Below are 12546 nucleotides of genomic sequence, written 5' to 3' on the forward strand. Positions count from 1 at the left end.
CACATCTCCTATGTAATACCTTATGATTTTCTCTGGTGACATAGTGGAAAAGAGGAATTTGTTCCTGATGTCATATGAAGTGACTGATGTAACCAGTGGCTGCCTGATTTCAATTATACTACTAAGGTCAAGAACATGGCGTTAATTCTTATGGAAGGGACATCCACCTTGCTAAGAGTTGGTGAATAGTGGGTAGATCAAGACGGATTATATAAGGTTGTCGGGATTCTGCAGGAAGTGATGTTCTATCAGAGATGTCAAATAGAGACATGAGGAAGAGTTGGCACAGCAGAGATGAAGGAAAGAACATTTTAAAAATGAGGAAATGGCAGTGTCTCAAGGCCTGTCCAGCTTTTTCAGAGGCCTGGAAGAAAACAAGTGAGACTGGAAGTCGGAAAGAAAAAGGGACCTCTCAGGGGAGAGGATGTTCATGTCTTAGGTGGAACTGGATTACATAGGAACTTAGGAGACAGGTGAAGAAATTTGAGAAACTATTAAGGGAATGATCTGATCTGATATCAACTTAAAAAAGTTTATTCTGGCAACTGTGAGGAGCAGGGATTTTGAGGGGAGAATGAAAATGGGAAGATGCTAGACAAGATCAGTGAATGATGATATTGTTGAGGGGCTTAAGAAGTAGCAGGGAAGTGTGGTTAGAAGAAAACATTTAGGGCCAGGTGCAGTGACTCTCACCTGTGATTTCAACACTTTAAGAAGACAAGGAGGGAGGATTGTTTGAGCCCAGAGGTTCCAGACAAGACTGGTCAACATGATGAAACCTGGTGTCTACCAAAAAAAAAAAAAAAAAAAAAAAAAAAAAAAAGAAAAAAAGTGAATCAGGTATGGTGGCATGTCCTTGCAGTCCCTGCTAGTCATAGAGGCTGAGGCAGGAGGGTTGCTTGAGCCCAGGAATTCGAGGTTATAGTACTGTGAGCTATGATTGCACCATCGCACTCCAACCTGGATAACAGAGTGAGACCTTGTCTGTATTTAAAAAGTAATAATAAAAAAGGAAGCATTCTCATGTCACTCGTCTTGTTTGCTCTAGGTCTTAGAATTTAGGATTATCAGAGATTTAGATAGATAACGCTGAACAAGGTGAAGTTCTGTTCTTCCTTTGCTGTTCTTGTAGTCATAGTATGGACTTGTCTGCCCCTTGTTCTGGACATCTGTCGCAGCAAAGTGAGCAGGTCTTTGCCTGTGTGATGCTGAAGAAGCCGTTATTTGTCCTAGAGAAGGCCAGGACCCATCTGGGAAAGGCCAGACATATGTGAAAAGTTAGGCCTAGAAGAACAGAGATCAACATTTTATCTTCTTATAAAAGCCCTCTTGGCTCCTAGCATGGTACTTTGCACATTCTGAGGATCATAGAATAGTAGCTGAATATATGAACAGGTACATCAGAAAGGAGGCATTATAATCTCCAGACTCATTATCATGGGAGTCTGGGGTCTTCCTGGAGGGTGCAGAGAAAATTTCACAAAGAAGACAAGGTTAAACTAGGCCTGAGAAGTTAGTTGGGTTTTGTTGTTGTTTGTTTGTTTATATTTGTTTTCCTGTTTTGGAGAGCAAGGAGTTTGGAAGGGCATAGAGGGACAAGCTGTTCCCCATGGAAAGTAGGAAGCAGAAAAGAGCCTTGTTACTCTGTTTGCAGGACAGGATAGGGCAGCCTGGTGAAGTTAGGAGTGGAGGAAAGAGACACCAACCTTGCTGAAGAGTTGGTGAACAGCAGGTAGATCAGGACGGGTTATGTGGGGTAAACTGATAGAAAATAGAGATTCCAGAATTGATCAATGAAAATGTGCTTCAATGGCTGATAGTAAGGTTTTGTAAACAAATGGATTGGAAATAAGACATGAAAATAGAGTTTTAGAAATTTTCATCTGGAATGGCTCTGCTGTTCCCCCACTTCCCCAAGCCTCTCTGAGCTACAATGCTCCATACTTAGTTTCAGGAATTGTGTTGGTCCAGAAATGCTTTCTTCCAACTCTACTCCTTGTGTGGACAGTCTAGCGTGGTTCCTGGTTGCTGGGTGACTAGAACGTAACGAAAAGTACTGGTCATGGTCTTCAAGCCGATCTTTGTACCTAGCCACCTGTATCTTATGTTACCTGATTACGGCTGTTTGCGTCTCTCTCTGTCATATCTCTGATAGTAAGGTTTGTAAACAAATAGCTGGAATAAGACATGAAAATGACATTAGAAGAAATATCTAATGTAGATGATGGGGTGTTGGATGCAGCAGATTACCATGGCACATGTATACCTATGTAACAAACCTGCATGTTCTGCACATGTACCCCAGAAGTTAAAGGAACATATATAAATATATATATATCTTCCTAATATATTTGATGCTTTGACCTGTCCCATCTCCACAAGAAGGACTTATCCATTTCTGCTTCAAACACTCCCCTTGTAAACCTCGATTAAGAGTCTCCTCCACTAAGAAATCTTTCTGAACTTTTCTGAACCGAATTATGTTTCTCTGAACTTTGATGTTCTCATCTGCGTCTCACTGCAGCCCTCTGTCCTGGGCCATGACACTCTTCTTAGGGGATGGAAAGGGCATATATATATTGGATGTGCTTGCATGAGGACCCTTAAGTGAATCTGCATGCTGACTGCGGAGGGGAAATTTACAAATATGGGCTATAAGAGAAGTAAGGACAAGACGCAATTGGAGATCAGAAATGGAAACAACTCAGTTTGCTGTGGGATGAGAATGAGGAAAGTTTTCTTGGAAAGTACAGCATTTTTAAAATAGTAGAGACCATTATAAGAGTCCCTTGCAGGTAATAACTTAGGTGGTCATTGTATGTCAGGGTCGGTTTAGTGCTAGGAAACATTTATTAAGCTAGGTGCTTAATAAATGGTCATCAAATGGGCTGGGCACACTGGCTCATGCCTGTAATCGTACTTTGGAAGGCTGAGTTGGGTAGATCACCTGAGTTCAGGAGTTCGAGACCAGCTTGGCCAACACGGTGAAACCTTGTCTCCACTAAAAATACAAAAATTAGCAGGGCATGGTGGCACATGTCTGTAATCCTAGCTACCTGGGAGGCTGAAGCAGGAGAATCACTGGAACCTGGGAGGCAGAGGCGGCAGTGAACCAAAATTGCACCACTGCACCCCAGCCTGGGCAACACAGCGAGACTCCATCTGAAAAACAAAAATTATCGAATGAATGATATGACTCTTGTAATACATGTATTATTTGTCAATCAGCTTCTATAATTGATATAAAGGTAAAACCGTTTAACCTCCCTTACTTAGCATTCAAGAAATAAAAATTTTAAAGCATTGTTCAAAATAGCAAAGGCTACTGAGTGCAAGGTGCTAGACCCCAATGTGAAACTGAATTGTCAGTGGCATAAATGTGTCAAGATGATGTGGCCTCTGGACACAGAGGCGATCATCTAGATGTTTTACCTGTGAAGTGGGTGGAACAAAGGAAAGACGCAGCCTCAATTGTGTGGATGTCAGTCTACCTCATGCTTTTCTGTCATACCATTGCTGAGCATTTGGACTTTTCATTTATTTTGAGAGATCATTGTTATCTCAAATAAGAATATTTGTTATTTAAATTTTACTCAAGAGTTCCCATCTATCTGAAACTTTTTAAGAGAAATCAACCCATAAAGTGTGCGTACTCTGTAAACATTTTAATGTCTTTGTTTCTTCTTGCTTCTCTCTGTTTATTCTGTGATATTAATAAATGCAGCATTTTAATGAGCTTTGACTGAATTATCTTCAGAGAGTTGGTGCAATGTGCTCCTTGGAGACACATAACTGAAGTTCCTGGTTTCTGCAGGAAAGTCTGTTCCTCATTAGCTGGGACAGCTAAGAGGGGGCTTGCTTGAGAGAGTTGGAGCCACAGAACGGGCCCACCTGTGCCTCAACAGGACCAGGCAGCAACTCTGCCATGCTGTGGAATAACCCCAGGGTTTTCATTAAAAGTGTCAGACAGTTTCCCTGGAGCAACTGCTGATGGCATGTCATGCTGGTGTCTCTGGAGGAGCAGTGCTGACACCTACTAATAGTCTGACAAGCGGTTAAGTAGCTGTTTCAGCCTGGGTTGAGAAATCAAGCATGGTATACCTGAGCATTAAGCCAAAAGTACGTGGTCTCCTCTCCTTCACAGTGGCTGAAGAGGAAATGGGTTGTTGTGTGTTGGTAGGCTCTTTCCCAGCTAACTCCAGCCTCCCCCTGCAAATCGCATGACCAGAGTAACCTGTCTTTACATACACCAGACTTTTTGTGGGTGCAGATGGATTTTTATGTTTGATTTTTACTCCCTGGCATCTAAAACCCCTTCCGTGTTTGAGGCATTTCCCATTGTATATTTTGGAGAAGAGGTCAGAGCCTACTTTCATTCACAGAAGCTACAAAGTCAATATTCCCTTTTTGAGTTCTGGCACTTCAGGCCTGGGTACTTGGCTTTGTAACACATGCTCCGGGGTTCCTTGCATTGGCATTATACGAGGCAAAGAAGCAGGAGCAGAGAATTCATATTGGAAGCGAATTGTCAGGCCAGTATTCTGGGGAAGCAGAGGCCACAACAGACTTCCTGGTGTGAAATATGGGCTGAGTGTCTTGTGCTTAAGTATTCTTTGGTTTATAGTGATTGTTTTTTTAGCCCGATTCTCCAGCCTTTTTAGGAATTCAGAATGCTATTTGATACTATTTTAGTAAATTTCCTTTCTGTTACATGTAGACAGGGTCCATTTCCATTATTTGCAATTGAAAACCCTAACTCATTTATTTATTTCTGTGGCTTGAACATTGTCTACTAGTAACTGAAATAGTAGCATTGACTTAAAATCTTTGGCCAGGCATCTACGTGTCCAGGCCACTAGTCAGTGGGTGGGTGGAATCTCCTCATGTTTAATACTGATCTTCACCCATGTGTCTGCTCTTCTTCTCCTCCCTTTTTAAACAATAATCTTCATGCAGGCTTCTGCACATATCAGCATTTCTCTTGATATGCTGTACCTCAGAGCTCCTGGTTATTAAGTGAATTAGATAGAAGTTCAGTGACCTGAATGGTAGGCCAGCAGGTCAAGAGGCCTGAGCACTCTCTGGCTTAGGCCCTGGCCTGGGACTCCTTGGTCATTTGTTGGAACAGCATCTGTCCTTGTACCCCCAATTAATTTAGCAAGCACCGCTTTGTAAAGTGCCAGTGTGCTGCAGAGACAGGCAATGCATTAATGTCCTATGGACATTATGGAGCTATTCATTCTTTTCCTGACAGTTCTAATTCCAGATCCCTCTGCCAAACCCAACAAAAGGGAAGTGAGTTTTTTGCTTGGTAACACTCTAAGTCTAACTTTGGATTTGGAATTTTCTTACCTTTTTTGGTGTGCAAATATGGGAGATAGGGTGAAAAGAGAAGAGGCGAGAAGTAAAAGATGAGCTTAATTTTTCTGGTAAGTTAAAAACTTTGACCTTTATTGAGTTATGCATTTTTGTTTGTTTTATGACACCAAAAATGTAACTCATATATTTTCATAGTGTACTGACTGTTCAGGATCAAGACTGTTTTGGGCCATTTGTGTAGAGCAGAGCTTAACTCCTAAAAAGCCATTTTTACACTTTTTCTCACTTCCTCTTATAGCTATGTGGAAGCCTGTAAGTTATAGGTTTCCAGTTATAGAGTAGTAATTATACAGATGGACTTAAAGAGAATTTAGGAAGGAAACAGAGATGATCTCCATTTTAAAAACAGAAATGGACGCTCATGCCAAATGGATTCCCACTCCTGTGAAATGTGTGTGGCCACTGGCTTTCAAGGTCTGATTTTGGGTGGTGTATTAGTCCATGTTCACACTGCTGATAAAGGCATACCTGAGACTGGGTAATTTATAAAGTAAAAGAGGTTTAATGGACTTACAGTTCCACATGACTGGGGAGGCTTCACAATCATGGCAGAAGGCAAAAACCATGTCTTAACGTGGCATCAGGCAAAAGGGAATGAGAACCAAGTGAAAGAAAAACCCCTTATAAAACTACCAGATCTCATGAGACTTATTCACTACTGCGAGAACAGTATGGGGGAAACCGCCCTCATGATTCAATTATCTCCTACCGGGTCCCTCCCACAACCCATGGGAATTATGGGAGCCATAATTCAACGTGAGATTTGGTTGAGGACACAGACAGATCATATCAGGTGGTGTGTTTGTTCTAACCTGTTTACTATGCCAAAGGTACAGCACTCATAGCCTCTGCCTGTCTCCTGGATTCCCACACAGGGCCTCCACAGAACTTGTTGGGAAAGGAGTCTTGCCTTTTCTCTTTCAGGAAGCACAACTTTATATCTGACTTTTGTTCACATTGCCTCTGTCCCTTTTGAGATTCACTTGTCTTTGACCAATGTGGATGTTATCTTTCCAGGGAAGAGTGATCCATTTTGCCTGTTGGAGTTAGGCAATGACCGACTTCAGACGCATACTGTCTACAAAAACCTCAACCCTGAATGGAACAAAGTTTTTACATTGTAAGTGCCTTAGCCTCTGGAATTATTTCTGCTATGCTTGGAAGGTAGTCTGGGGTTCTTGAGTGGAATTTTCTGTCCATTTTTGTGGGCAAAGAGTAAATTTTATTGTTTTTTTTCTTTTGAAAACCTTTTATTCTTTCAATTTATGGAGTGTGGTGTTAATGATAGAAGAGATCATTTGAAACTGCAAAGGACTGATACAGGAGGCGTTTGTAAAGTAGATCTTTTAGTGACTAAATTAATCTATGAGTAAATGGAAACGTCCATATTTCTAGATTAATTCATTCATGGGTTAAGGAAAGTTACTAATGGAGACCTGCCTTAAATTCAAGGACCTTCTGTGTTCTAAGATTATGTTAATGCCTGAGCCTCATATTCTGCCAAAATCTTTAGGAAATTACAGATTGTTTGTGACTCCTTAGAGACTCCCAAAGGCTCCTTATGCTCCAATTTATTTGAGCAACCTGTCCCACAGTGATTCCCCGCTCACACTATCAAACTGGGGCATTTAGGAGGCTGGATATATTTAAGATCTCAGTTTGCTTTAGATTTCGAGGCACCTGAACGTTGAGGGGAGGCCCCTGTTGAATTTGGGTGAAATGGTGATCTTCTGCCTCCACAAAGCTAAATCGATGCTCTATGCTTATCAATGAAAAAATAAAGTTTATTTTGAGTAGAGTTAATGGTATTAGTGGAAAGTTCCCAAGGATCTATAAGAAATGGATTAACTCTGCTAAACAGCTTTGCCAATTGCCAGATTTAAGAGTCTCTTGTTTCCTTAACGCTTTGCCAATGGCCATGGCTTCATTTTTCATCGTCCCTGGTGTCTGGCTTCTGGTCAGTATTAAAAAAACAGTTTTAGGATATTTTTAGTATTTTGTGTTTCAGCAACAGAGACTGTCTATGTATTTCAGCAAATAATGATTTTCACCACCATTTTATTTTAAAGGTAATTCTTAATTTTAAACGATGTTAACTCCTCATTTGGAAGCTTTTTTGAAATGACTTTGGTTTGACACTCTGCTAATTCTTTCTCCCTGTCTCTTTCTTTATCTTGTTTCTTTAAAAGTCCTACACTTGAGTATAGGTATACGGTTTGAAAAATGTCATAGTAAAAAAGTTGACTTCTTTTTTTTATATGGATGTCTGAATCTTCTATGATGGAAGGTTTGGGAATACATTCAGTTTGATTTAATTTTTGGAATTTAATTAAATGGTAGTTTTATACTCTAAGGACATACAGACTTAATTAGTGAAACAGTGTTTCCAGACCTTCATGGAACAGACTTCACTTGTGTGTTTTTGTGTATAATACATGGTATTTTTGTTACAGTCCCATTAAAGATATCCATGATGTTTTGGAAGTGACAGTGTTTGATGAAGATGGAGATAAACCCCCAGATTTTCTTGGAAAAGTTGCCATTCCCTTGCTGTCCGTAAGTTCCCTTTATTAATAAACAATTTGTGAGTCATTTTATAATTGATGAGTTTCTGTAGTCTAGAGTTGCTTTGTCAGTTGAAGGGAAAAATCCTCCTAACTATAGCAGGAAACGACTGTTTTATTCTTCATTCTTATCGAGTATTTTCAGTAGTTTCAGATATAAACGGATATAATTTTTTTCTGTTTCAGTCCAATATTGATTTAACCAAAACATTTTAACCAGTTCTTCAATTCATTTCAGTCTCTCTACCCTAAGATAGGAATTTGTCTTTGGTTAAAAGGAACATAGATGGATGACTAATATTTTGTTTATTAATGAAAAACACACATACATTTCTTTATACCTCCTTACTGCACATTTTCTTAAAGATTAATTGTTGGTAACTGCACATTTGTTCTCAGTTCTTCTAAAGACTGTTTTCCCAAAAGTTCGATTCGTCTTTTAGTAGCCATGTTTGCTTTCGGTCTCAAAATTAAAAAATGCTTTGTGGAAGAAAGCAGAGAGCCTTTCTTGGAGAAGGAAAAGTGTTTTTGCAGTCCAGCTAAAAGATAATGCACCAGGGTCAGCAAAGAGGAAAAGCTGATGGAAAAATACTTACAAAATTCAGAAGACAAAGCGCAAAAGAATGACTTTACATGGGGAAAAAAATGGGGAGTGAATTCACCTCTTAATTAGACAGTAATGTTTCTACCAAATGTACTCTTTGAAGAATGTCAGTTTTTTATCCAACCATTAACACAATTTGTTTTAGGCTTTTTATGTCTTCATCAGCCAGTGAAACTTTATTTTTCCCAAGCTATCTGTGCATTTTTGTGGATGGAACACTCTGTAATTTAACCATGAGATTAGACTAGCTCACATGTTTATAGAGGGAGGACTGCCGTGCTTCTTAATCTCTTTTCTTCTGTGTTTGTGCGCTTGGTTAATTTCTCCCGGAGTTCTCATATCCCTGATGTTACTCAGAGAGCCTGTCTGGAGCATCTGCTCCCTGGTACGGCTGGCTCCTGCCACATGCTCTGAGCCATTGGCACCAGCCAAGCAACTCGCAGAAAGGAGACGGCAATTTGGGATTTCCTTCCGCTTTTTTATTACAACTTTGTCAGTTATTCCCATGAGAATACATGTAACCAGAATGTGGGGGACGCTTTAAAGAGGTCTGGGGCACTAGAAGCAAAGACTCTGTTTGACAGTTTTCCCATCTCACTTTTTTTATTCCTTGCTCAGTGAACATGAGTTTTGTTTTGTTGTTTTTAAATCTCCCTCTGTTTTGTACATAAAAGTTTTGTGTGTTTGGTCTTTCTGTAGTACCAACAGTTGACTTAGCCTGCCTGCCTGCTTTCCTTTTTCCCCTTCCTCCCTTCTTTCTTTCTCTTCTTCCCTTCTTATGGGCAACCTAAAAAAAGTCAAGATGTGATGGTTTGCATTTAAACTAGGCTTTCACAAAACATTCTACCTTGTATTTTGAAGGATCTGGTTTGTAAAAAACATTAGCTTGGGTTAGTGGTTCTTCCTTTTTGTCTCTGTCCCCTCCTCCCTTCCTCCCTCCCTCCCCCCTTCCCCTCCTCCCTCCCCTCCTCTCTCCCTCCTTCCCCTTCTCCCTCATTCCTTCTCCTTCTTCCCTCCCTGCCTCCCTCCTTCCCCTCCTCCCTCCCTCCTTCCCCTCTTTCTTTCCTTCTTCCCCTTCTTCCTCTCTCCTTCTCTTCCTCCCTCTCTCCTTCCCTCTCTCCCTCATACCTTAGAAGATCTAAGAAATTACCTCCAGCTTAATCAGGGTTTCTCAATATTGGCACTATTGATATTTTGGGCCAGGACGTTCTTTGTTACATGGATCTGCTCTGTGCATTGCAGCCTGTGCAGCAGTCTCCCTGACCTCTACACACGAGATAACAGTAGCACCCGCCCACATCCCTGCTGTGACAGCCAAATTTGTATGTAGATATTGCCAGAAATTCTAAGTGGGGTAGTGATCTTTTCCAGTCAAGAACCCCTGCCCTAAACTAATGCATATTTCAAAACATGTCTTTCAAAATATAAGGTAGAGTGTCTCATGAATGACCTGGCTTAAATGCAAGAAGCAGTACCCCATGAGTACTTTTTTTCAGATTGATCATAAGCTGCCTTATGATCTGCTCCACAAATATTTATCAAGTGTCCACTTTGTGCCAGGCACTGTTTTAGGTGATAGGGCTCTAACAATGACCAGAGGGAGGCTCCCTCCTCACTTGGAACTTGTATTATAGTGGCAGGAAACAAGGCATAAACAGGACAAAAGCAGTGTCCAGAATGTTAGATGGTGAAAAGTAAAGAGGGAGAGGGTTGCTGGAAATATGTGTTAGGAAAGGTGCTTTTTTCCAACTACTAGCCAGGAGGTGAGGGAGAGAACTATGTGGATATCCAAAGAATCACTCCCAGGCAGGAAATTCTCAAGTTCAAGGGCTGTGAGGCAGGACCTTGACTGTCAAATTCCAGCAATGGCCAGGCAGTCAGTAGAGATAGATCAAGTGCGCCTGCTGGCGAACAGGAAAGGACATAGGGGTAGGGTGGAGCTGGAAAGGACTCTAGAGGATGTGAAAGTGAAAATGGTTGAAGGACTTTGGCTTTTTCATAGTGGGGGGCGGGAAACCACAAAAGGTTTCAGGCCAGGAAGTGCTTGGTTTTGTTTGTTTCTAATATAAAAGTACTGTGGTACCTCCAGGAATAAGCCCTGATCTGCAAGGTCTCCATCTTGTAAAGCCGCACAGCCTAGACCAGCCTTCTCAGGGACCTCGGAGGTTCCTGGCATGGTGCACTGAATAAGATGCTTCACCTGCTGCCGTTCACTCTGGCAGTTTCCATCCAAGTTCATTTCCAATTCCTTGACTAATAAATTGGGGAAATGATCACATCTTCTAGTGCATCCGTGTGGGCTCTTCCTGAAACTCAGTGGTCCACCTACAACATTCCTCTGCAAATGAATTGACTCTCTGTCTAATATTAGATATAAATATGATCTTAAAATTGCCACAACCCTCAATTTAACTGGCAAGGTAAACATTATCAGTTATTTCATGGATCATTCTATTTTCAAACAATTCAACTTGTGATTTAGAGAATGTGTTTTAACTTACTTAGATCTAGTTTTTTTTCTTTAATCTCTCTTGAGTGATGCTTACACTAGAGTAGTGAACTAGCAAGTTCTGTGCCATGCACTTAGCATGTTCTAAATCATCAATTCTCTGAGGACTGGATGAGGTGGGCTTTGTTATGATGCCCATTTACAAATGAGGAGAGTGAGGCACTGAAAGGATCCTGCAGCTCGTAAGTAATGGAGACAGGATTTGAATTTAGGTGGTCTCATACTAAAGCCTGAGCTCCTAAGAGTTTGTTATATTGCCACGGTGAGTAACTAGTAAGTATATATTTTCCAAAAAACAAGAATCAAGAGGCTATTTGGTATAATCACTGTACTGTGTGCTGTGTGGCAGGGGGGTGGCAGGAGGGACGCAGAGTTGAAGAGAAGTTACGTATGTTGCGAGAAGGCACCTGTACAACAAACGCATAAGACCCACGTACATACATAAGAGCCATAGGAATGACAAGGGGCAGTGGGAAGTAGAAGGGTTGGGTTTCAGTTTAGGAAGATGGGAAGCAGGGAGTTTGAGCTGGGTCAGGGATGAGTGGCCTGTTGACAGTGTGTGGTGGGTGAAGTGAAGAACGAGGGTCATCCCAAACAGAGGGTCCAGGGAGAGGATGAGGGGAGCAGAGGTGTAGGGGAAAGGCCATGTCTGGGAATGAGCAGGGGCCTGGCTTCCGGGAGCTCAGGGTGGGCGTGGAGGGGAAGTGGGGCATGCTGTGGGCAGCCCAGGAAAGGATGAGGGAGGTCTCAGTTACTATTTTGGCAGGGAGCCATGGAAGATTTTTGACCTGGAGGTAGAGATATTGGAGCAGTTGACTAGGAGGAAAGTTTTGGCTCCAGTATGAAGCAAATTAGTGAGAGAGAAGCCTCTTCCCAGGAGACTTGGTTGAAACTCCCAGAATTAAGCATGAAAGAACACTCTTTTAGATTTCATATTGTGTGCTTCTTAGGAGAAGGACTTGTTTCTCTGTTTGTTTTTGTTTTTGTTTTTGTTTTTTTAACATGAGAGAGAATCATAAAAAATTGATTTATTGGTGTTTCACTCTAATCTTTATAGGCTTTGGAACCATAACCAATAATACCTTATTTTAGGTTTAAAAACAAAAATTGTATTTCTTGAAGAAGAATGTGAATAATTTTTTTGAGATTTCATTTTCTTTTATCAAGTCATAAATCATAACTTGATTTACGCTTTTAGAGAAAATGCAAACTATATTTTTAAATGTCTAAGTATAAAGTATAGAATGTACTTCAACTTTTAATCTCACTCAAAATAGTAATGTGCTAATGCATTTAAGTCTGTTAAATGAAGAGCCTGTTCTAAATTCACTATGTCTTTTTAATCAGGGTGAATGTGATAACTGACTACTGGTTCATTTAAAATCCCTATAAGTATGTTTATTATTGATGGTGACTTGATCAAGTCATATATATATATATGCATGCTTAGATGTTTATCATAACTGAAAGAATACTGGCCAGTGGGCTAT

At 40.8% G+C, this 12546-nt stretch overlaps 1 protein-coding gene across 17 annotated transcripts in view; it reads left to right on the plus strand.

The window, feature by feature from the left end:
• The window catches only part of MCTP2 (multiple C2 and transmembrane domain containing 2), a 279413-nt gene that overhangs the window by 162480 nt on the left and 104387 nt on the right, over positions 1–12546 (plus strand). For all 17 annotated transcript variants that reach the window (XM_074400075.1, XM_074400073.1, XM_074400064.1 and 14 more), the window contains 2 exons: positions 6397–6499; positions 7833–7935. In XM_074400075.1, the coding sequence (XP_074256176.1) occupies positions 6397–6499; positions 7833–7935 (206 nt within the window). The remainder of the gene's footprint in view (positions 1–6396; positions 6500–7832; positions 7936–12546) is intronic.

This window comes from Saimiri boliviensis, chromosome 5 (genome assembly GCF_048565385.1).
Source record: "Saimiri boliviensis isolate mSaiBol1 chromosome 5, mSaiBol1.pri, whole genome shotgun sequence".
Classification (NCBI taxonomy): Eukaryota; Metazoa; Chordata; class Mammalia; order Primates; family Cebidae; genus Saimiri; species Saimiri boliviensis.